At 38.1% G+C, this 26,556-nt stretch overlaps 1 protein-coding gene across 1 annotated transcript in view; it reads right to left on the bottom strand.

Annotated features, from left to right (window-relative positions):
- Positions 1-9,369: 9,369 nt before the first annotated feature.
- Positions 9,370-26,556, bottom strand: part of LOC146316500 (solute carrier family 23 member 2) — a 54,848-nt gene continuing 37,661 nt past the window's right edge. Inside the window, exons 8-12 of the mRNA XM_084734073.1 lie at positions 24,369-24,622; positions 19,376-19,540; positions 17,313-17,421; positions 9,753-9,848; positions 9,370-9,658 (exon numbers count right to left, since the gene is read on the bottom strand). Coding sequence (XP_084590199.1) covers positions 9,474-9,658; positions 9,753-9,848; positions 17,313-17,421; positions 19,376-19,540; positions 24,369-24,622 — 809 coding nt within the window. The 3' untranslated portion in view covers positions 9,370-9,473. The remainder of the gene's footprint in view (positions 9,659-9,752; positions 9,849-17,312; positions 17,422-19,375; positions 19,541-24,368; positions 24,623-26,556) is intronic.

The raw sequence follows: 26,556 nt of genomic DNA, 5'->3' as shown, positions 1-26,556 counted from the left end.
GATCTGTGGACAATAAGTGGTGCCCTGGGGGCATGTGAGTGGGTGACAGGGAGCGCGAGGCAGGCTGTGTCCAGCACGTACTGCATGCATGTGAGTAGTGGAATGATTGGGAGACAATATTCAGCGTGTGTTGTCAAGTTGTAACTATGGTAACCAGATCCCAACAAACCAAATGTGGGACAAAGACATTACAAGTGCTAGGAGGTGGTCTAAAATTTGGTTATAATATCTATCTAATTAAAAAAAACAAAAAACATTTCTATTCCAGGGATGACCAGGAGTCCCACTTAATGTAGGACTGCACAACATTTTTATCCCTGGTCCCAGTGTCCCACATATTGAGATGATATCCCACATTTTGATGGTTTCTGGTTTTTTTAAAAGTCAAACGACTACAGAGTAGTTGGTTTTCTAAAATCGGGCCTTTTACCTACTGGCTGTGAAGATAGCAAGGAAGGGTCTCAAGTGTAGATCAATCTCTCACCTTCTTTGCTGCTACTTATTTTCAACAAGGAAAACTGCGAGTCGTCCCAAAGTCACCAACTCTGCAGATTTAGGCAGAATGAAAACTACTTCAAAGAAAAGGAAATACAGCTACAGTGAAGACTGGTACTTATCTGTTACTTATCTGTTGTTGTGATCCCATGTCTGTCCTATTCTCATGACAGTGATGTCTCAGGAAAGCTAGGAGGGGATTTCTTCAAACTTGGTTAAAGCATCCACTTGGACTCAAGGATGAACTGATTAGATTTTGGTGGTGAAAGGTTCAGAAACTTTTATTGCCCCACAGGGAATTTGTGTTGCACAAGGGGCATAAAAAGGTATCAACAAAACACAATAGCACATAGAATAAATAGCTAATAGGTTAAAATGATGAGATGATGACATTTTATATCCAAAATGCAAAAGGTTCCATTTTACTACACACATTATATAAGTTCGGACAGACATGGATGTAAACTGTAACTTGACTGGTTGGTGGAGGCATACAACTTCAAGACAGTAATTCTATTTTTTAAATGCTGTTTTGTATGACCACTGACAGCTGACCTCTCACTCTTCTCACCCGACCACTAGGGGCTGCAAATGATCAACAGCTTCTTCAGTTTGAAATGTTCTTTCAGTTCAGGTCAACATATGTGTGGTCCTGTTAATGTTGGAGGAACTTCGTAAATCTCTGTTAGTTGCATTTGGCAGTTGTGGTGGCATTGCAGTAGATGCCTCATCATCTGTTGCCAGGTTTTGTCGATTTATCGATTTTTGGAATATTTCCCCCTCACCTTCATGTGGAACTATTGAGAGCAACATGAACCACATCATCAGTGTGTCACAAGTTTCTTGTTCAACAGATCAAAGAAGCCACCTTTCTATGATTGTGGAAGTACTGAATATGTGGAGGTCATGTGGGAGAGGAGCATTTGATACTAAAAAGAAAGGGTGGGATATAACTTTAAAGTTACAAAATCCATTGTTATATTGTGTGAATTTTATGATTAGTTTTCCTTATTTCAGGAACATCAGATTAACCTCCATACCTGCATTGTTTTGAGGAGGCTGGTCACACCTTGCCTTCCATCAGTTTGATCCTAAGCACAAAGGCTCAGGGAATATCAATGTTTTGCATAGCTTGTCTTCATAGTGTAAAGGGACATGTAACTTACAGATAAACAGTAAATACCACAGAGGATTAAACCTGTGACTTACTGCATGATGAGCCCGATCAGGAGACTAAAGGCTGCAGAACCCTTTTAATCACCCAAAATGTCTTGAGAAAAAGCACCCGAGAAGCTAATCTGCAGGGTTGGATATACTATAGACCCTAATCCCAAGAAAGGAAGAGATTTTCAAGATTTTCAGTACCAGTGAAACATGGAGAACAAGACAAAACATCAGTCAAACATGAACTTCAAAGCTTGTTTTTTTTTTTTTTTGAAGAAGAAAAGAATTTGGAAAAGCCAAAACATGTCGTACTCATGCATCCATGTGTTTTTTTCTTTTTTGTTTGTTCTTTTTTTAACTATATGTATGAGGGTGTGTCAGCTCCATAGCCTAAACTTCACCTTAACCGTCACCACTAATCCTAGCATTTCCATTAACCCAATTAACCTCCTCCTTAGCCATTATACAAACTGTAGAAAAGGATAAGATGCTGTGTGGCAAGGAGCATCTGCTAAAAATCAAAGTTCTTCTCCAAAACCTGTTACAAAATGCTTTGCAATTATTGTTGTTAGCTCTTAACATGCTGTCATAAGTCCCCCAGCATTCACCAGACGTAAGCAGCCTAAAGGCAGGAAAACAGACAACTTAGGAAACAGTCTAAAGCAGTGGTTCACAACCCTTTTTCCTTGGAGCACCCCCTTCTTCTAAGAGATGCTGAGCCCCCCAGACTGTACACAACTTAAAAGAAATCCAAAGCTTTACTGTAAGAAATTACCATCAATTAAATGTGTTTCCTTTCTTAAAACCTTTACTTTTGGAAAACTTCTCTTTTCAAGTTAAAGCTTGCCATTTTTTCCTTTAACAACCCAACAGAGTAGGCGTATACACAATCATCTTCACTAAAAGAAAAGAAGTGGCCTACTAAGCAGTTTTTGAATCTTTTTAAACAGAGACTATAAACTGATTTTTGTTGAAATGAACAATTCTAATATTGACAAAGTCAGGGCAGACAATGCTTTGGGGACCCCCTGTGATTTTTGTTTAAGTATCTCCAAATTTCAGCTTAAAACTATCCATGTTTGATATAGTTTAGGGTTGCCCCCAACAAGCCAACAATTGTCTAGTCAGTTCAAGTTTGGCCATACAATACAAGTATTCGATGATTCAACCTTTTTCTTATAGTGCAGTGTGCCACACTACATTCCTATATGAGCCTACCTAAGTGTGTTTTACTAGCAAGACTCATGTTCTAATGCTTTCCTTCATCATCTGTGATGTGAAAACATCAGATTTTCACACAGAGGAAGTAAAAATGTACATCCTCCTATAGTTAAGTAATAAAATCAGTGCATCTGCTGAGTATCTCTCCTCAGGCTACTGCAGCCACTGTCCAATATCACCTGCACTCCACACTCCGCACTCCTTCAAACTATATGTTAAGGATTTATTTCTACAAAACCAGAGCTGATGACGACGATGATGATGATATTTTACAGAGGTAGCCTAGTGACTTTGGCAAACACAACTTAAATAAAGCTGTTTCTGGTTAAACCAAATGTCTCACACTGTTGCGATCCTTTCCATAATGTTGTCAGACACATTGAATACTAATGTGAGCTTGTCAGGGACCACAAACAAGCACAAACAACAAGCAAGCATCACCTGCCCTGCAGGCTCAGTGCACAATGGCAAAGTGGCAGCTGCAGCACACCTCCTCGTCGCTGCTTCCGTGTATCACTCTGCTTGTGGTTTGTGATGATTTAGAGACTCAGTTCAACGTATTCAGAATGTTTTTAAATAGATTCCTTTCATTTCTCATTGAAATCTTCCCCCTGTGCATTTTTGTAAGCTTCTATCTGTTGTTTTATCCGATTACTGTAATGCACACTGACTGACAAAGGAAACAAAAAAAGAACACTCGACTGGAAGAATCTCAGTCGAATTAATTCATCCTAAATTGTGTAAATCCTAATTAAAAGCAACAAAACCTGACCCCCTTCAGCACCCACCCACAGTAACTGACACCATTATATCCCCTTTCTCCTATCAGATAATATGCAGGTTGTCGAACCTCAGAAAGCCACAGTTTGTTCCCCCAGCTGTTGGATCTTGCCTTGATATAGGTTCTCAAAAGCAATTCCCTTTATCACAACTGTTTAAAACCTTTTTATTTTGTTGCATTTTGAATGGCAATGAGAACATTGCCATTTCAGCTGAACTGTCTGAATATCTAGTTCTTGTTACTCCTCCAAAATAACTCCATCAACATATTTTTATCGCATCAGAAAGGATGACAGAAAAGGGATCATTTGGAAAAACCTTCCGCATTTTCACAGAAAAGTTTTTATGCTCACTTAAAGGTTTTTTTTTCCTTTCCTTTCCTTCCTCCGTGAAAAAGACTTGCTCTAAATAGGTGATATAAACACTTTTTTCAAATAAGTTCTGACGCAGCCAACTTTTGACTCACAAGACTGATCAGCTGTTTTTAGTTCAGAAGAAGAGGAAGAACAAGAAGAAAAGAGCATGAAACATGACCAATTCTGATGGCCAAGGTTACTGGTTTTGTTTCTTCTTCTTGTTTGAGGTTCATTGGCTTCCAGTTAGTCAGTTTCCAGTTTGTGGCTTGTACTTCTTCTAATCTACATAAAATAAAGTAAAAATAAATAAATAAAACGAAACCAAACACAGAACAACAGTAACATGATAAAAAATAATAATAAATTAAAAAAATGCTAATTACTTATACATTATTTCATAGGATATAATTAAATAAACCAATAGATTTATGTTTAAGTAGGAGGATACGTTATAGAACAACCGAGTACCATAGTTACACTGGAAAATACACACCCATGATACTCACAAACCAATTTGTACTTCCTCTAATTTTCTTAACATAGCCCAGGGGTGTGCAAGAAAATAAAAAATCAGTCAGGAGACACATCTATTTAATGCCTTTAAAGACTTTTCTTTTAGGGTTTGGTATCCATAGCTAGCCTGAATTCCTTGTCAAAGTCACATAGCCTGACATAGCCTATACAGCCAGCTTCTGACCAACCTATGCTTTGTATAGGCTAGTTTATTCCCTCTTTACCAGTTTCCTCTCCTTTATTGGTGACATTTCAAAAGTGATAGCAATACATAGCAATTCATTCACTAACTCATGTTTAAGAATGTTTATTGCAGCAGCAGAACACAGTTGGACGCACATCTTGGACCCCCTGTAGCCTGCAGGTGGATGCTGGGGTGGTGGTGGGGCTGAATGAACAGGCAGTGACGTTGACGCAAGGCAGCAACGGCGTTGACGGGCAGAAGGAGAGATGGGAGGTTATAGCAGTTTAAATAGACCGCAAGGTTGGAAGGGCGCGTTTGGTTTGTACCACAGTGTGTGATGCGCATCATGTGTGGTACAGCTGAAGTCGACTGCTTGAACCAGCTTCCAGGCATCGCTACGTTTGTGATTTCCAGACTTCAAATAACAAATATTTCTGATTATACTCCCTCCATTCACCTGTATTCCTCAAGACTTATATTTATGGTGGATCAACAGTACATCCATCATCAGTGTAATTATGGCCTGAAAATAATAATGACATAATTGCCACAATTTGTCTGTGCTTCCCTCAGAGATGAGTGATTTCACTGGGTGTGTCAGGTGTTAAGTAGCGAGGTGTGTTCGTTGAGAAATGGTGTAGGAATTATAGGGATGAACGTGATGGTTGTTGAAAGAACTCAAATCTACCCATCATGCCATTCAGCACTGCAGGCTATGAAAGTGCTTTCTTTTGCAAAACTATTTGGACTCACATTGGACATCACATACAGCCTATCAAATGCCTGTCTGATGGTGGCAGAATGAGAGTTCATCACTCTTTCAGTGTCATTTCTCGCCACAGGAGGCAGCCTTTACATGCATGCTACCTGCTCAGCACCAAAAGGCAAACGCACCGTTAATGACTAGCTGGTGGACATTTAGCAGCACTTAGCAGCTAAAAACCTAGCTAGCCATCAAATGCAGAGCTAAAGCAAGTGAATTTTGGATTTGTATTCGTCACATGGCTAGAAAGACAACTCCAAATGATAATGTTGCTCTGTAACTGCTGAATGTTTAAATAACTGTCTGCTAATAATTCACCAATATTGATTGAAAAGGTAAAAATATCTCAGTGATGTGTCCACAATTTGTTCACGCTGATCCCAAGTAGCCAAAAGAAAAATACTTTATTAAAACCCAATGAAGCCAAGTAGTTAAATTTTTTCTTAATAATCAAAAGGGAGAAAATTCCCTCTTTATAATGCTTACATTAAGATGCAAGTTTGTGCTTTTGAATTTCATACCTGCCAACACTGGGTTTCTCATGAATTTCATGGCCATCTCCCACTGCCTTCCCGTTTTGTTGTTTCTCCCAGAAAACTGGAACTGGGCCCTCAAACTTGACATGAACACACGACCATAACTTTGCACCCAAAGAGAGATGGGTATGATTTTCTATCAGGTGATAACAAAAGAAAAATAAATAAATAAATGGATTTGATGACAAGGACATGAAGGCCATCACTATTGACAACTATTTTGACATTTTAATAATGTTAATGTGTCTCAGTGTTTGTGCAGTGATGTGTTTCAAGAATAAAATAAAGTTGAAAAGATATTAGCCCTTATAACTAGATCTCTCCATCACAAAGAAAGCAGAATATACCATTATGACCGACGAGTCTGATGTGTTCGAGGTCTGTATGCTTATACTGAGACAGCCTGGTGTTGTTTTACAGAGGTGTTGTTTTAAGGTGATTTTAATAAAGAAAACCACAGTCAGTGCTTGTATGTAAGATCACTATGCACTGGATTACACTAAGGATTAATCAAAGTATCAGTCCTGTTGCAGGGATGTCATGAACTGAAGGAGAAGTGTTTCATACAGTACAAAGCAGCTGTAGACGGCAAATAACACCCCCTGCGGAAAAACACTTCACCTACATGTTGGCAGGTCATACAATTTCATGGATTTATGAAAGTGACCATCTCTAAGCCCCACTGATGATTTCCTTGCTTTTGTGACATGCTGGTAGTTTTCACTCAAATGACATAAATAATAATAATAATCTAAATCTAATTCATTATCTGAAGTTAAAATAAGTTTGAGAAAGACGATGAAAGCTTTTAGTATTCTCAGAATTTATTTAACAACTTTATTGTCACAGTTTAGGGCTGATTCATAAAAATATTAATAAATATTAATATATTAATTCTTACAATTATAGTACAAAAATTAGTACAATTACATATATATTCTTTAATGTAAAAGCATTATATTCAAACATTTTTAATTTACTTCTACACAGTGACAAAACACAAAATGAAAAGTATAAAGCAGTAACCTAAAAAGATTAATGAAAAGAGCTCTTTTAACATAATCACATCTTTTTTCTTTTTTCTTTTTTTTTTAGAAAAAAGCCTTCCATTACCCAGTTATGTGTTTCTCGAAGTTACTGTTCTTGATGAGGTAGTACTGATCTTAAAAATATACGGGTTACAACACATTTGTAACACCTGAGCAGTGGCTTCAGTAGCTTCATGACACATTAAGTGAACACTGACTCAGTCTTTACACCAACTCTGGGGCTTTGATCCAGAATCTTCTAAGAGGGTTCTACCACGTAGCCTTTTATTCTAATGGTTTTATTTAGAACCCACCTGGTACATTCTACAGCGAACACTTTTGTATTCCAAGGGTTTTATCTAGAACCCACCCATGGGGTTCCACTGAGAAGCCTTTAATATTATGGCACAAAGAACCCTTGACAAAAGAGTTTTTCAAGGATTTCACAATCCTTTTTCGTCCAAAAAGTGTTGGAACTCTGGAATGGAACTCTTAGTCAGTTGACAAACCAGTTCTTCAAAAAGGTTCAGAAGGTTCTTTAGAAGCAAATGGTTCTGTGACAAACCTCAGCTCTTCAGGAAGAATGTTTTTGAAACCTTTATTTCTAAAAGTGTGGGTTTTGGTGGATGCTGAAAGTAAAAAGCTTTGTACACCTAAGAGTTGTTCATTTTATTTTTCTTAATTTACAAAAAGATCCATCACTCAACTGTTTAGTGGCCTGTAAAAATAATTTCTCTCTTATTGTCTTTAAATGTAGTACTGAATGGAAACCAGCATATTTACTAAAGTTGATGCTGATTGATTCTTGCAATGTTTGACTTATAACCTCATGTTTGAATACACTAATTGTTGGTTTGGGTAAATGTTAAGTAAATATAATGGAACAATTGATGATTTTTCATATGTGAATCATGCTGCTCTTTATTTGTTCAGGCACTACAAATGTTTTATTAACCTAGAAATGATGTGGAAAGGGTTTATTTTGTTGAATGCCAACTGTAAGGAGGCAGCAGCTCAGCTTTCTTCTATAAATTTAATAAAAAAAAAAGTTTCACTGTATATAAGGGCAAAATAATTTATCTTGAAGTGCTAAAGAAGGTATAAGGTTTAGATTGTATAGTATTTATTTAACAGAACCCCACTCACTTTGCATTACTATACGTTTTTATTCCCTCAGAGTTGAATGTTACTGATAGTAAAGAGGGCCAGACAGGTCCCACATTAGTACCCTTATGCCTGCAGTGGTGGTCCAGTCTGAGTGGCAGTTTCAAACACATACTGCTGACCAACACCAGGCTACATAAAGATGCCAATGTACAGTACACTTCCCATCAAGACAAACAGTAACCAGCTATATTTGTTATAAAGGGATAGTTCAACCCAAAATCAAAGATACATGTTTCTTCCTTGTGTAATTTACCTGTTTAGATTGTTTTGGTGTGAGTTGCAGCTGCCTTCTCTCAAATATAATGGAACTAAACTGACCACTTGGTTTGTGGTGTTCAAAGCACTAAAAATAAACAGCAATGTCTCTTTTCAGAAATCATGATCCAATTACTCAAGATAATCCACAGACGCCGAGAGGTTTCAAATAGGAACTATTTTCTTTTAGAATATAACTTGAGTGACATGACTATCTTGAGTACCTGGGCCATAATTTCTGGAAAGAGACACTGGTGTTTTATTGATACTTTGAGCATCACATGCCAAGTGCCATTTAATCCAATTATATTGTAGAACAGTTAGTGATCTCTACAGCTGATATCACCCAAACAGTGCAACTCACACCAAAACTATCTAGATGGATAAATAGCACAAGAAACTGGGAAAATATGTATTTTTGATTTGGATGAACTGTCCCTTTAAAGATGCAAACTTTTACAGTTGAGATTTTGTTTTATCCAATCAACAAAGCATGAATGTTTCTGGGCTGTATGAGGAAACTGGTGTCAGCCTTTTCCACCAACATGGATCCAGCTCCAGGTTGAGCAAGAATTTTAAATTGTTTGGAACCCGTCCACCAAAAATAATTTGGCTCAGAACCTTAAAAGTTAAGAACCAAATAAATCACAGGTCTTTCTTTGGGAACTAAAATGGGCGTGCCATCCAGTGTTCTGCAAGTCGTTTTGCATTGTGTTACAACCTCTGTTCATAATAATTTACAATGGTTATACTCAAAACTGGTGAAAACAGGCTGGTTCATTAGATATCACAAGAATGGAACTGGTTCCAGAACCAGAGGTAATTTGTTGGCAGAGGGCCAACAATTGTTCAGTGGTTAAAAGCTCACAGGACCCTTTTCTACCAATGGTTCACGCACCTAATTTTTTGATGTAATTTTGTTGTTTTACCTTTTCTGTTTTTTTATTGCTCATCAACTACTGTTTGTCTTTTCTGGTCAGCCTTACTGCTACCCTGTAAGTTAACACCTGTTCACATGGATGTCCCCTGCTGGGTGGTTTTGTAAGATGGAAGGAAGGGCAGGTACTGGAAGCATCTAAACCGTTTAAAGACACCATTGCAGAAAGGGATATCATAGCACGACAGGTCGCACAAGTTTTTGCTTTCCTCCTGCACCTTGTCCTGATAGCTACTGATGCCACGCTCTTTGTCTGTGCCTGACGGAGAAAAGAACAATGTTAGCTATACAAGGTGATGTTATGGCTTGTGTGATCATTTTTTGCTATTATTAGAACAAGTACTTTGTCCTACCTGGGATTGTGTTGTCCAGAATAAACCCAAAGAATCCTCCGATGAACATGTGCGTGGTGAAGAGCACGACAATCACCTGGTCCAATTCTTTAACTCCTTCAAACAGAGAAGATAAACTAATAAATGTCATTTGTTCCCCTTCAGTAGTTTGTGAGATGACTCTGAATCTTGTAGGGAGATTCTCTTTGCCGTTGCCTCGTCCACACCAAGGTCAGAAGTCAGTTTTGATTTCACCCTCAAGAAATACAAGCTCCCATAAACCAAAACAAACAGTGACTGGGGGCCTGATAGTAAATCCTGCAGGACAGGATAACAGCCAGTCCACAAGGGCTGTCTCCAACCCATCTGCTGAATGGATGTCATACCTGGCTGGATACCACCAGGGTTTCTTTTGTTTGTTTGTTTATTTTTGTAGTTTGGGTGAATTTACCTTGTATCTTATATGCTGAAATATTGTCTTTCTCTGTTACACGAGGATAGACAGTTGATGTCATTGGGCAAAAGTTCCATAATAGCCTTAAAAGGAGAAATCTCTTCTATTCCAGTGTGTAACTAATGTGAAACAGGCAACTCAAGTTAGAGTTCAAACCTTTTCCAAATGTCAATAAAATGAGTAGGTGTCTGTTAATGAGCTGCAAGAACTTCCTAACAATCTTTTAGAAGAGGTAGATGTGTCTGGCAGCAACTCAAACTCCAGAGTGTGTATTTTCAAAAGCAGTGGGCTTTTGTTTTCAGGATAACAGGGTTAGCTTTGCACTGACAGACAACTGACAGATCAGCTGATTAGCTTACAGAATTGGACTCGTCCTCACGTGTTATTGTCAAATTCCAGTGTTTTGCTCATCTTTCACTCCTGCAGCCTGTCTAGCCTCCTTGAGTCTGGGAAAGAGGGGGCAGGTGGAAACAACTCGCTTAAACTATAGATTGTACTGTATATTAAACATGTTTTCAAGCTATCAGCCACATGTCAGGTCTGACAGAATTAAGGAATCATGATAATGGGGGGAGCATTAAGCCAGCAGGACCTCTCAGGAGGGTCCTGTGAAGTCTACAGGTCAAGACATCCAGATATTTGGACGTCTGAATGCTGTTCAGTGGCTGAGTAAACAGTCGACCACCGTGGCACTCTAATATCCTGAATCAGAGTTGGCCTTTCTTGTGGCATGTGCTACCACCAGCACATGGGTGAACACAGAGCGCCATTGAATATGTGGATGCCTGCATGTCCGATTCCCTACTTTCATAATGCCCCTCAGGCAATAAACTCTCTAATGAAGCCGAATTGAATCAAGAATTGCAAACAGCGCTGACGTAGTTTGACTCTGAACGCGCTCTTGTTCAAAGAGCTCATCCAAAAAAGACACACAGGCAGGCACACACAGACACACACACCCACATACACATCTTCTGCCCAGAAAGACAGCAGTCAAAAGTTCACAGCACCCGCTGGGTTGATTTTAAGTCCCGCAGCCTGTACTTCTAAAGACGTCTGGGTGAGCAGCAGTTTGTTTACAAAGAGCGCTGTCAGGCCTCTTCTTGTGTGGTGCTATCAACCGAGTGTTGAGGCTGGGCAAAAACTTGGGGGCAAGAGTGCTTTATCTGAGCCGGGCAGATTACAGCCAGTGACATAGTACCTTGCCAAGAGGATTGGGAGGTAAGCAGCCTAGACCTGAGAAAACCAGACAAGCCCTCATGCCCAGTGTTGAACTCTGGATTAGCACTTTCCTGGGCGACACTGCATCACATGACTCATGGGATCAAGGTCTTATGTCTGCAGGGAGAAGAGCTGTTTAATCTTGAGGATTGCTCTTTTGATGGCGCTTCATAAGAGGTGGCCACAGACACACTCCACAGCTGCTCAATGTGTCATCAAAAGCAGGGAAGCATCAGCTGATAGCCTCTGATTGATCTCAGACTGGTTCTAAGATGTCTGATTGATCAGACTTGTGTTTGTTAAAGCTCAACATAGTCTAATTGCATCTGTTGGATTAATGTTTCATGACTGGATTAGGGTAATTGGGTTCTACCTGTTGCGTGTATCTTTGTACATGTATGAGTGCATGTGTGTATTATGTTTATGTAATGTAAAGTGGAAAATTACCTTCTTACAAAACAACAGTTTAATTTTTGTCTATATTGTTTATTTTTTCCTCTTTTTCTCCAGTTTCATTTTCCCATTTTCCTACTGGTTTCCTCTCCAACCAACCAGCAGTGACACCAATGAAGTGACAAAGACATAATCTGCCAGCTCTGCACCCACTGCCAGTGTATACACTAGTACACACAACCAACTCAGTGGCACCACTAAACCCAGTTTAACCCACATTTAACCTGGGTGATGAAGTGTGTGAATTTTGTCCTCTGTCACCCGAGCCTCCTAATTTTAGCGTTGCAAGGTTACAAACAGAGTTTCACAAAATATTATTAGAACTTTTTGTAACTTATGGGATATAGCAGATGGGTTTACACTGTAAAAATAAAATTTTTGTTCTGAATTTAAAAAGTCGGTGCCTTAAAATTTTAAGTCGACTGAATTTGAGACAAGACAAGTTGAGGTCATTTTGTAATGATCCAAGAAAATGAAGGAGTCAGTTTCATTTCACATGAACACACAGCTACAGCTGCTACTGTTGGAGCTACTTTGTTTCTACTGCACCTAGTAAATTAATTATTTTTTAAGTGTCATGGTTTGCAGTGTTTTCATCATTGTGAAAACAATCAACCATGATCCAGCACCAAAAAACATAGCTGTAATATTCAGAACCAGCGTTTCATTCTAAAAATCATAATCTGGTTACTCAAGATAATCCGCAGACCTTGTTGTAAGCAGTTTCATTTGGGAACTGCTTTCCTTCTGCAGTAGAATCTAATAGAACTATAGAATCAACCGGAACTACTTTCATTTCTAAAAGACAGAAAGTAGTTCCTACATGAAACTGCTCGCAACAAGATTACAAGATTAACAACATTATCTTGAGTAATTGGGTCATGATTTCTGGAAAGTGAAATTGGCGTTTCAAATGGATTTTTGATGCTTTGTGCTCCATAATCTGACTGCCATCCAGTTACATTATATTGGAAAGAACACAGACAGACTTTGGCCTATATCTCCAAAACTCAAAAACTCACACCAAAACAATCTAGATGGATAAACAGTACTACAGGTATGAGGGAAAATATGTATTTTTGATTTTGGGTTGAGCTGCCCCTTAAATAAGTTGATTGAACTCCGTCCAGTACATTTATTCAACTCATCATTTCAAGTCAAAAGAAGTATTCTGAAAATAAATACTGCAATTTTTTAAGTTTAATTGACTCAAATAAATAAGACTTGAATATTTCCATTACATTAATGAAAATGTTTGTTGACTCCACCAAATTCTCATATGATTTTTTACAGTGTACTTCATACAGCTGTTCAGGCAGTTGCAGGTAAGTCAAATATTTTTGAGGAATGTCAGTGTTTTCCTGCATTTAAAAATTAACTATTTGCAAAAGGATTCATGACGGTCAATCAGTCATATCTGAAATGTAATAAAACTGAAACTGAGAGAGTATTACTTATGACAAGTGATAAATCACATGTGTATATTGTCAAGTATCCCTTTGACAATCACCAGCACACCCCTGGAGCTGAAACTGCTGTTTTCCTGGTTCATGTGCAATCAAGACATGCCTGTTTGAATTGCCCTTACAATCACAGTCTCAAAGGGACTGACAACATCTTATGAATAATTTAAATAAATATAACAGCCTTAACCTTATATCTCCAGGGATAACAGAAAGAATATATAAGGGCTCATGATCAAGAGGTTAAAAGCCCCAACAGTGACCCCTCCAGGCTGAATGGCTTCTTACACTCAACTGGACCCATGTGGTTTGACCAAACCAACCAAATGCAATTTCTATCCTTAAACTGCCAATTTGAGGTCAAACTCACAAACAAGCTGAAAAAAAGAAGAAGAAGAAAAAAACAATTCAAAGTTCAGTACCTGTTAAGACAATTGAAAAGGCTGTCCTTGACACATTCAGATCTAGGCTAAAGACGAAAGGTAGCCAAGTGTTTACCATCTGGGCCTGTAGGATTTGAGGAGCACCTTGGCCTGAGGAGCTTAGGTTGGCAGAACTGCTGCCATCTTTAGGTAATCTGTAAGTGGAGCAGTGGGAGAACACAGCCACCCACTCACTTTCAGAGGACCATGTTGCTCTTAGATTAGGATTTATAGCCTGTGTCGATTTCTGGCCATGTCTCCTGATTCTATCTTTGCTTTTTTCAACATCAAACAAGACAGGCAGACCCGACAGGCATTTTCCATTTACTCCAAACAGGACAGACTGTCACAAAATGTTTTTCACAAAATAAAAGCACACACACACACGAAACTGAGAGATAAGTATGTTTGAATATGTGTGTGTGTGTGTGTAAGAGTGGGGGACACACATTACAATTGTTGGGCTCCTGCATTATAAATATTACCAAGGCATCAGGACTGATTTGATCAAGTCTGTTCCACTCCTCAGTCACCAGATAAAACCATACAGTGTGTGGTGTGGATGAACTTGAGGACTATTATACAACAGGTAGTTTTATAGGGCAACAAGCAATCTGACTGGTCAATTAGACTTTTCAAATATTCTCAAATTAGCATGACAGAACACTGCTCTCATTACTAAAAATTCCACCCAATGGGTATGTTTTAGAAATGTTTTTTCTTCATGAAAATAAATGTACCGACGTACACTATGACCTCCTGTTTGGCTGTTTCTGTCAGATGTTAGAAAACATTTATTGAACAATTAAATCAACTTTCCTTAACAAATATAATTTACTGGAGAACATGTTTTTGAAAGGTTAAATGCCAACAAATATTGTCTGAAGAAGAATATTTAATGAGATAAGAACTTTTTTTTTCAAAAACATTTGACTGTTGGACTTTACCACGCTCCGGTGGGATTGGAAAAGTTTGGATCACACAAAAACTTCATTCAGCAACTTCTATCAGCTGTGCCGGTGAGCTGGTGGGCCTGTGCTTGACTAGTGCAAGTAGCTTAGAAATAGGTGAGAAGTTTGCCGACGCAGTATTTTTGTCACAACAAGACTGAGCCAGCAAGGTTTGGGAAATCCCACGATCTAGAAAGCTTAATGTTAGCTCAAGTCGGCTGCTGACTGAACAGGGCCAAGAAATCTCTGTTGTGAGGTCGTTAAAAAGGATCGATGAACTATGTTTTAGTTCTACTGACATAACTGATTGTTATTAGTCAAACCTAGTGCGTTTCCAGGTAAATTGAAATAACACTAGCATTTTTTTTAGAGAGCGTGAACTGAATCACAGTATGAATAAATTTTATTTAATTTTTCTTTTATTTTGTTAGTAACTGTTGCATAATCGCATTGTTACACCACAGTTGAGTTTACCATCACTATTAACACGACATTGATGCTCACAGACCTTTGAGTTTAATATTGCTTAACTCACATCTGATGTGTGTTTTCCTGATCTACGAGGCAGTTGTAATAAAACTGTTTGTTTTCTTAAGAGCTGATCAACATTGATGCTGGGAAATAAATCAGTGCAGAATACAAGTTAAAACTCGTCACCGTGATGTGTGGACTCGGAAAAACAGGTGTGGCTGTTTTGCTATGTGCCATTTGCCCCTTTTGTCTGCTGCCCTTATTTGCTTGGCTTTTGATCAAATGTGTTGAACTCGGTGGAAGAGGAAATAATAATAACAAACATGTGAGAGCCAGTAACAATTATTCAGGCGTCTAATGAGTACAGAACTACAGCTCACTTTGAGTTCACACCACTTTGATGGTGCATTTTTTTTCTTCTGTCTCTTCGCTTTTCTGTCCAAACTGTGTCATAAAGATGCAGCAAAACAGTTTTGTCCTCAATCATTAAATTATGTACTATTGTACTGATTATGAATACATAATAATACATATATTGTCACCTAATAATGTGTTAATTCTTTTTATCAACTTAAAGGAACAAACGTAACAATTGCTTGCTCAAAAGTGGGAACTGATCGTCTAAATTGAGAGTATGGTTCAAGTGAGTTGTTTCCCCCGCCCTCTCCTCCCCAGACTCATGGAACCTCAGGCAGGCTACGAGGTGATAATGTGACAATAACAAGTGATGACAAGTCCTCCACTGTAAATTGATCAGCTGTTTATAACTGTCAGTTGTCTATTATTATATAAAGCTAAGCAAAAAACGAAAGTCAAAACAATAAGCAGACTGGAGTTGTAGACTCCATTAACACATTGCTCACTTTAATTTTTATAAACCTCTACTCTTTTTAAAAGATTATTAATGATTTCTTACAAATCATAAACAGACACTTAGTTAAACATTCAGCATTAATTTGAGCTCCAGTTAATGTGCAATGGGCAAAGTAAAACACAAGTTATGAACCGAAATTGAAACTTCGAAAGAAAACGCCATGGCTGTTGTGTTGTCATCGTATTTAAAATTAGCATTTTTCCTTAATCTCTGATGACATATCATTGTCATTTTTTGATTTATTACAGTAAATTTATTACATATTTCTCCTTTAAAATTTTAATGTCTTTAATGTCTGTTTTGTTTTTAAGGCCTGTAGATTTCATTGAACTGAGCTTGTACAGCTAATTTTTAAGTAAAAAGAGCACATAAATGAATTATTTTTACTCTCATAAATACAGATATGACAGATGATGCTATATATCACAGCTACTGTTGTGTCAACTTTTTAATGATGACAATTCCCAGTCAAAACTGCAGTAGGGCTTTGTTAATAAAGAAAGGCTATGGACCCAAATTTCCTAATTTAAAGATATCTGTAAAATATTTACTGTAATATATCATAAAATTACCATGCAATCAGAAATTAAACATGCAAACGAGATACTCAACAAATCAACTGCAATGCTCCAGCTGCAGTGTCCTCCTTCGAAATTTCCAGGCCTGAATGTTTTTGTTGGCCTGTTTCACATTTCTTACAATTCAATTTAATGCCAAGTGATTACCAAATGAGGAAGTGTCCGTTTATGAGTTGTAAGGAATCATAAATAAGTTAGGTTTTATAATATCTGGCAGGCAGATGGCTGGTAGCCACTGACTTCAAGCTCCAGACTGTGGATTTTCGGATCAGTGGGCTTTTGTTTTCAGGATAACAGGCTTAGCTTTACATTGGCAGACAATTGACAGTTATAAACAGTTGATCAACTTAGAGCGTAGGACCTGTTGTTGCTCGTTACTGTCAAATAACAATGTGTGGCTCATCTTGTGCACCTGCAGTGTTCCTGCAGCCTGCCTGAGATTCCTTGAGTGTGGAGAGGAGGGATGAGGAAACAACTTGCTTCAACAATAGACTGTACATTAAATACAGATTCAGTCTATTTAATATACAGTCCATGGCTCCAACTTACTATTTGGACAGCAGTACTCATTTTTGGATGAGCAATTATTATATATTTCTCCTTTAATATCTGAACACATGAAGGGACTGAGTCAATGTGGAAATCTGTTTTCCATGTGACATGCACGAGGGAGTGTACGTCTGTCTGAAAATCACCTGTGTCAATGATGCCAGGATTGGAATGAAACCAGGATGGCAAAACAAGGCCGCTGAAAGTGGAGAAGCCAAGGATGAGGAGGTTACGAGATGAGTTGAGGTCCACGTACTGGAGAGAGAGGGGAAAAAGTTAAGAAACAGACTTTAATTTGTTGTTCTGTCTCTGTTTTGGAACTTCGCTAAAATGTAATTAGAAAAAACTCCAAAAAATAACTGATTTTTATTCCGTTCTTGGATTCACATTTATTTGATCATGACCGGACACAGGCCAGACCGACGGCAACTCTATAAATGTGCTCTGAGCGATTAGTTAAATTGCGAAGCAACATTTTCCAGCCCTGTTACAAAAGTTGTACTGTGTATCTGATGTGATCTGTTTCAAGTGTAATTCAGTAGAAGTTGATGTAATGTAATATTTTGAATGAATCAAATTCACTTTCTGCTCTAGTGACACCAGTCTACCTTTGCTGATTATAACAACTCCTGAACTTGAGCTGCAATTTTCTTTTGCTGACTTGGAAAGAAGGTATGTTAGATATAAAATGGTTCATCTGAATTGGTTAAATTGTGAACATTGTGTAAAAACTATATACACACATATATATACTGGAGCTGGAAAACTCAAGTCGGTAACTTTTAAGATGACTTAAATTTAAGTTGCACTAATGCAAACTTGATTTGAAAGCAATCAGATTATCTAACTTAAAGTACTTGTGTTCATCTAACTTGTGAACTTGATTTGGAGAAACCCTGCGTGTTACCAAGTGAAGTCCAGCACTCTTCAGTGTGGGTTGACACACCTCTGAGTTAGCTTCTGTTCTAGTAGCTTACAGCTCTCATGTATTTTTCCATTGAGGATTTCTTTCATTAGTCTCTGAAAAACTGAAATGTGACACTCGGGTCCATTCTGCCGATGTTCTAAGCTAAATCTGAGCACCTTGCCATTGCAAACAATTATTTTCCATATATACTCAGTGTACTGTAGCTCCCATGAGGTTATGACACCTATGACTAAGACTCAAGGGAGCTGTAGTTGTTCAATGCAAACCAAAGTAGTCATCAGAATATAGACACAAAACCTGAGTATCATGTTTCATCTTTTGAAAGAAAAACAAAACGAAAAGAATCTTTACTGGAAAAATACACTGTCTGGGTGGGGCTCTAGTGGTTCAGTGATTATAATGTTGCAGTTATTTAGGAAACATGTCTGTATTTTGAGCTTAATGTTTTGGCAAATACTCGATCAAATTCCCTGCTGCTTGCAATGTTGAGAAACCCCCCAGTGCAATATTTGATATTTTTAGTGCTCATTAAGAGAGCAGTATGAGACATTTCAAACAAAAAAAGGTTTGTGGGTTGTGGGTGGTTTTAATGGGCAACAGTGCTAAAGACCTGCCCTGGCACTCCTGATTTAATCACACAGAAATGTCTCGTGCCAGGAAATAGTATTACTGTTGACCCTCGATCACTAGGTTGCCTGTTTGTTGGACTGTTTCCCAACTACACTGATGTCTAAGACACTAAGTGTTATCACCACCCTTAGAAAGCATTCAAGCATCGAGGACTCAACCTCTCGAGGGACAGCAACTGCCAGGCTAAATATGCATGCAGAGAGAGCAGTTGTGTGGTGTATAATGTCTGATGTGCAATGGGGGGATTGTTTGTTGGACTTTTTTTTTTTTGCACTTTGAGCCAGCCAAATAAAGTTTTTCTTAATAATTTTAAGAGATAAAATAGGATTAAATTGGACTATTTAATGTGAAGTTGTATGAGGTATTTTAAATAATCCAGACTATCCCTTTAATTGATCCCCATAGGATTCTTCTGTTTGTGGTTGTATTTCAGGTCACTGGGTCAGCACCAGAGCAGCACCCCTGGAGTCAAGTAAACTCAGTATCAAGTTAAAGGACCCCTTGGCTGGGTGGATGTTTTGTGTCTCGGTGTCTTGATTTTCTGAAGAGGGGGCCATCTAAATACTCCATCCATCAGGTGCTTTGGATAAAATTGTCCACCAAATAAAAAAGGTCATATGAAATATGTTACAATATTGAAAATGTGTTTACCTGGAGGTTGGATATCCCCACTGCTGCGATCATTCCAAACATAACGAGAAACATGCCCCCAATGACCGGGTCTGGGATGGTGATAAAAACTGCTCCAAATTTCCCAAAGATCCCCAAGACGATCATCAGAATGCCTGTCGTCTGGAGGACCAGTCTGCTGCCAACCTGGCATAAAATGAGCACAGGGACTCGTTATTCACTGTATACAAGATGGGTTAATCCATCATTCTCACCATGCCAGCTTTATTTTCCCCAGGACACTGAGTGGGGGTAAATCTCTGATAGTCTCCTTATAAAAATGTGTGTCTTTTTCAGTTTCTCCTGCAATGATTCTGAGTTGAATGTAGAAATAAGACATAAGAGAAACTGGCCTTAGTTAAAAAATGCTCAGGTTAAGCCTGCAGAGCCCATAAAATACTCAGCGGTAGCATTGGCTTTTATCTGCAATGGGAACTGTGCTGCTCAAAGGCACGAGTGCATTAAACTGACTCTGTGTTCTATACTTTTTACATACCATTCTCGTGAATTACCCCATCAAAATGCTAATAAATACATAGATAGTCTCTCACTTCAATATGACGGCATCTGTTTTTGCCAAGAGAACATCTGACATCCGTATGGATGTTCTCCTCTGCGGTTTAATCCAAATGTGTTTTCTCACAGTTAAAAATATTATCTACTCTTCTGTGTGGACAGTCTTCACAGTGTTAGAATTTGACTATTGGCGCTTTCACAAACTATTAACCAAATGGGATTTTTAATAAATAATCAGTAATGTGGATATAATGACTAAGTGGGTAAAGACAAATAATAGAACAGCCAGAACAGTCAAAAAATTACATCACTTCACTGTAATACGGCCTTTAAAACCACAGACAACACTTATGCCTTATCATGATATCCAAAATCTAAGACGATATCCAGTCTCATATCACAATGTCAGTATCAACACATTGGCCAGCACTAAGTGGACGTTTGGCATGTGAAGTGGCATTAACCATTTGGTTTTAAATTTCATTAGTATACATCTCCAGTATGCAGGATACTCTATAGACGAGAACAACCTATCTGGGTACTTTGCTCCTGCGTCAAAAAACAGAACAAACAATCAGCAAACAATTAATGATTTATTTTTGTGTTGGCTATTAATAACCTTTGTAAATAAATGTGGCATTATTTGCCTTCAGTCTGCACTCCTTCATTTTTGTCATGGCTTCAAGCTGGACCGTGACAAACTGGGGGCTCGTCCGGGATCTGAACCCAGGACTTCTACACAATTATATATGGCAATCATTTAAATTAGAAACTGCAGCACACAATCAATAAATCGTGCAAAATTATGGGCTCATATCTGCCCCCTCTTACCCTGCTTACAATTTCACCATCTTTGGAGGTCCTACGGGCCCCTGTGCATCCAAAACACTTAGCTTCAAAGGCAATAAATTCTAGGATATACTCACGGTTGTGCTTGTGTGTTTATGTATATTTTTTATTGCTACTTGTATTTGACCTTTAACCAGGAGGGTCTCTTGAGATATAGTCCTTTTCTATAGTTATTGGAGTCCCGGCCAGAAGAGCCAACGAAATAATGTAACACAAATCAATATTCACTTGGGGGTAAAAAAAAAAAAAAACCTAAAGGCAGACAATTAAACACATAATTTGCACTTAATAATTGCATTCTCCAAATTCAGCTCTAAAAATGTGCATTTTCTTTGTCTGTAAATATTGTGGGATATGTGCGGTGTTGCTGACACCGTGAACTGAGCTAACCTCCCATGTCATATGATCATTAAACTGAAGGAAATGCAGACATCATAACTCTGAATAACTCCATATTCTATTCCTAAATTGCATGGATGTTGCCCACAGTAGATGGATTATACGTGGAGTTTACACCATCGATTTACTGTAAACTCAATGTCAACAGAGGAGCACCCCCTAACGTGAGAAGCTCTTAGCCAGACAGACGTTAATTCCGCATAAATCATCATTATTTGTGCATTCCACAAGTCAGTCTGCCATCCACTTGGCACATAGTAATACATTACTGTGTGCATCACATGTACAAAAGTAATACAGTATGTCACAAGAGAGCTGTTGCAGTGTGACGGTAGGTGAACTCTGAAATCAATATGACATGCATCTTTCGACAATATTTGACACAGTTAACAATGCTATTTTGCACTTAAAAATGTATAGATATTGCCTTCATGGTAATGTTTATAGGTGGCTCATCAATTTTTTTCTTAGTAGCAAACAATAATGTAATGCTAGGTATAAGTTCATGTTTATATGTGTTGTTTTCCTTTGGCTTAATTGAGGTAGGTGTCAACCACAGTGGGTAATTGGCTGTGAAATAGTTCTGGGGAAAAAGAAGCGTTTATGTGTGTTAGTTTTTAAACTACACATCATTTTTGTCTGCGTGAATGTGGAGAAAAATTCAGAGAGCCAGTAGCCACCCTGTTTTAGCTCAGTCGAGCTAGTAAACGCACATTGCCTCCTCATTGTTCTTCCTCCATTCACCTAGCTACCCTGCAGTGCTATAGTATGTTTTAATTACTGTCATGAATAAAAGCAAATATATAGTAATAAGGATCCACATTAGGACCTTTATTATTTCTTAATAATTAATTCTGCTGCAGTATCTAACACTGCATTCCCATTGATCTTTACAGATGACACCAACCTTTTTGTCTCAAATATTGAACAACTCTCTTTAAAGAAATAAATCATGATCTTCAAAATTACTTCATAAGAAGAAGAAGAAGAAGAATACATACATTATTAATTCTTCTGGGAGGAAATTCAGTTTTTCACTCCATTGTTAATTAAACACATGTAGACTTGAAATACACACATGCAGAGACATGCAGATTCATAGGCGTGCAGTCAGTGGGAGATGTGATAGAGCGACAGGGTTGCAATGTACAGTAGCGCCACGAGCTGTCAGGCGTTCAGTGTGTCACTCAAGGGCACCTTGCCGGTGCCCAGGAGGTGAGCTGGCACCTCTCTCTGCTACCAGTCCACACTTCACACTGTGGTCCATTCTGGACTACCCTCCAGTCCCCAAGACAAATCCTTACAGACCAGTCAAAAGCTTGGCAGTTTCAAACAAATAAGCTATCACTGAATATCAAACAGTCTGACTTTGTGTTATTTGCAGGAAACAAAAATTTGTCAGTATGCACATTAAACTTCACATTCATACTGAACAAATAATCAGTTTTCATCAACATGTTTTGATGGAAAAACTCTTGGAGAGGACAGGTTGGATTTGTCTGCAAGAGGGTCACTGTAGCTGCTGCTGCATTAAAAAATTAATAACTTTCCCGAGAACTGTTATACAAAATGCACTTCTCCTCGTTAAATTGCTGTTGTTGACTATTTTTTTGCATTAACATTCTTCAAAACCTGTGCATTTGCCTTTAAAGTGAGATTAAGGATGCAAATTTACTTGCTGCTTTAGATATTATGTTGTTATTTATTTACAATTCTATAATTATACAAGTGGGCAGGCTAGGAATTTTCTAGTCAATTTTTAATCAAACATTGTGCAGTTATCTTGAATGAAAATGTCCAAACATTTGGTTTGAAACCATAATGATCACTCTCTTCATATTGTAAACACTCTTGCTGCTTTGCAATTTTTCAACTACAATTCTGCACTTATGTGCTTTTTCAACATTAATATTTATCATGTACTGGTGATTTTGTTGATTTGTTGGTTGGTTTTTCATACAAGCCATTACAGGTTTCAATCACACCATGCCAAGTAATCTCATTTCCTACATGTGGTTTTTATTTAGGTGTGCAAAACAACACAAAACATAACACTGCTGCCATAAAACAGGCCACATAATGATAATTAATAATAATTTAGTGCTCCTCAGAAAATGGGAAAATGGAAAATAAAATATTACCTGGTACCTAAACCTTTCACCTAAACTGTATTCCTCTACATATTTTCATTTATTTACAACCACTTATCACTTGTTATTCCATTACACAAAGGGCAGAGGAACTGATAGTAGAAGATCACAAGTCTTCTGTGACCCTTGCGTGCCTCTCTCTAGGCCCTTAAAGGGGCTGAGCTCAATAAAGTCCACTTGAGTTCTCAGTCTTATGCACTGGACCTGAAAACAGCAGCGGGGATCCCTCCGAGGGGAAGTGCCAAGAGGCGGTTAAGCATGATGGTGCTGTGCTACACCCTAAAGGTCTTCACCGACACAGGCAGGAAGTGGTAAGCATATGTCTCTGAACAACACATTAAATTGTGGAATTATGGCCCTGAGGGGCAAGTGAGAAAAATACATTTCTGATCTGAACTGTTTTCTCGCCTGTGTTTATAGCTTAAGATTAAAAAAATGTTTTGCCAGGATAATCATTATTTCCTCTTTTTTTCAACTGCAGGTGGGGGAAAAGTAACTTTTTTCACATGACAAAACTGTTTTTGTCTTTTTTCTTTCACAGATGAAGAATTATTATGATGGAATAAGGCTGTGTTTGTGGCAAATAGATTGTTAAATTGTTTTTTGTTTTTTTTTCAGATGAATAAGCTGAAAACAACATGTAGATTGTTTACATTTTCTACAGAGTCATTCATATTTACTCCCACCAGATAATTTCTGAGAAGGGAGTAGGGACAATAGGGACATGTCGTTTCCAAATATCCAGGGATTACTGAACTGTCCCTGGAAACAATTTTGGTTTAAAAAATGAAAATATAACTACTGTTGTCTGTCTAGTCAATGTTAGTGACATTCAGACTTGTGGCAAAGCACCTGCGCTAATTATTATTACTCAGACATTTTTCTTCAGGTGTGGTGGAGACAAAAATGGAACTAAAAGGAGTGTGCAGCTGTCTCCTAAAATGTTTGCTACCATCTTAATAATACGATGTCAGAACTGTCGGTTTGTCAGCCTTCCATGGAGTTCTGCAGCTTTAAAAAGAATAGCTTTAAAATATGAGAGGAAACAATAGGTCATGTACCTTGGTAATGCCAAGAGCAGCAATGTTCTGGCTGTAGGAGGTGGTGCCGTTTCCAGTTCCCCACAGTGCAGCCAGGATACAGCCGATGCCCTCCACAGCTATACCTCGGTTTATGGCGTGAGTCGGCGGAGGAGGGGCGCCAGACAAACGAGCACAAGCGTAGTAGTCACCGATTGATTCCATGGTAGATGCCAAAACACCTGCCATCATACCCAATACTGAAGACACACTCACTGTAGGCACACCCCATTGACCTGTGGAAACAGAGTAGGCATACTTCAGTTTCCATACGTATAGCTACATTTACACAACTTTAAGACTTAATGACTGTACTGGATTTCTGCCAAAATCCAACCACATTCAAGAGGTTTGTTAGAGCTCTGGTTAGCACCACAACTGAATGTTCCAAATACGTTTTGACTGAAGGAATGGCTTACAGACTGCTACGAGCTGACCTGAGAGGCCAAGAGCCAACGTAGAGGAAAGTTAAAAGACAAAGACGTATATTGCTCCTAAACCACTGAGGGATTTATAGACAAGCAGTGGTACAAAACATCTGCCAGACCAAAGGATTAAATGACGCCATGACATCTTTACATGATCTGTTATACAAACATCTGGACAGATCCAGATATCCTGCTAAGATTTTATATTTAAACATTTTGCAAGGTTTTATTACTGTCAATTCATCCAAACAGTTCCAGCAGAAACTTTTTCACACAAATAACTCAACAGGTTTATGTGGGACCTCTGGTCCTGTAGAAACTAGCAAGACTGCTCTATTTACAATTCAACAACTGTGAAAGTATCTCATTAAAAAATTGTTTACTGCTTAAGTCCTTCTTGACAACTTGGTCGGTTTCACACATTGTAACATTGTAACACATTCAAATCTTCATCCACTTTAGTAGCTGATATGCAAATGTATAGCCATGTATGCTAAAATGGCCTTTTATTATCTGTCCACTGTGGTGTGTTGAGACAACTTTGCATGAAAGGATTAAGTTAAACTGTAGCTGCAAGGTGCATGAGTTATGATATGATTACAGGGTGCTATGTTAGACATTTTCTGTATTCTTCTGATAATATACTGTATGTGTGATGTTTTCACAGCATTCAGGTGTGTCAGGGATGTCAGTCCTGGTTGAGAAGCCATACTCGCTGGACTTTGAAGGAAGGACATCAAAGATGGTCAGTAAGAAGCAGACCAATTAGGTGCCACACATCCTGAATAAAGCCTAGATTTTGTTATTACATATGAACTGTCTCAGTACATACATTAAGTACATACAAAAACATTCTTCACTGAGTTTTCTGAGCAACTCCATAAGGCCCAGTGACTGTGCCCACATATGACCCACATTATCTGATATTCATGAAAGGCAACGTCAGTCTTAAAACACAAAAATCAGCACACCCCTAAATGCAGCCACAGCTATTGGTTAAGAATCTTCCAGAGCACATTTTACGATTAGAAGATACATTCAGAGTCAGATCCATTAAAGCACCAAATTTATTTATTCAATATTGACATGATGATGTTGTCAGTGTTATTCTTATGCATGTTACTACAGGAACAATTTCCCCTTTGGGAATATACTTCTTCTGACTCACTCTTAAGTATATTTGAAAATTAAGCTCTCAGAGGATCAGGCAGTTGTCAACAGATGAAGATGGCAAACATGTCTCAAGAGATCACATTCAAAACTGAAGTATCATTTGAAGTATATATATAAACATCTTGTGTTGATGATGCAGATTACTGTTTTTGTCTGGCTTATATCCAGCATTATTCAAAGGTTCACAAAAACATACAGTAGACTCAAAGATCAACTAAAGATTTCCACCTTTGACATTAAATATTTGTCAGGTGTGGATGAAGTGGTTTGGCTTCATACTACGATAAGAGAGTATATTTTTATGTTTTATGTTGTTTTAAATATCCTTAATTCACAACTATTTCTAAACATTAAATTATATTAAAAAAAAGTCTTGCCAAATACATCACATACATTATTATCACATAAAACGTTTTATTTGTTTCACTGCAATAGTTGTTCCTGTTATCATTGATATGATTGTTTTCTGACTTAAATGCAGACTACAGTGTCTGAATAGTGAAGGCCTACCACCTGAATACAGCCATTGCCACGTGTAAATGATCAAAGACATAAAACGTACCATTCAC

The sequence above is a fragment of the Lutjanus erythropterus genome, chromosome 13, assembly GCF_056507025.1.
Source record: "Lutjanus erythropterus isolate fLutEry1 chromosome 13, fLutEry1.hap2, whole genome shotgun sequence".
Lineage (NCBI taxonomy): Eukaryota > Metazoa > Chordata > Actinopteri > Lutjaniformes > Lutjanidae > Lutjanus > Lutjanus erythropterus.
This window is presented reverse-complemented; position numbering and strand designations above follow the sequence as displayed.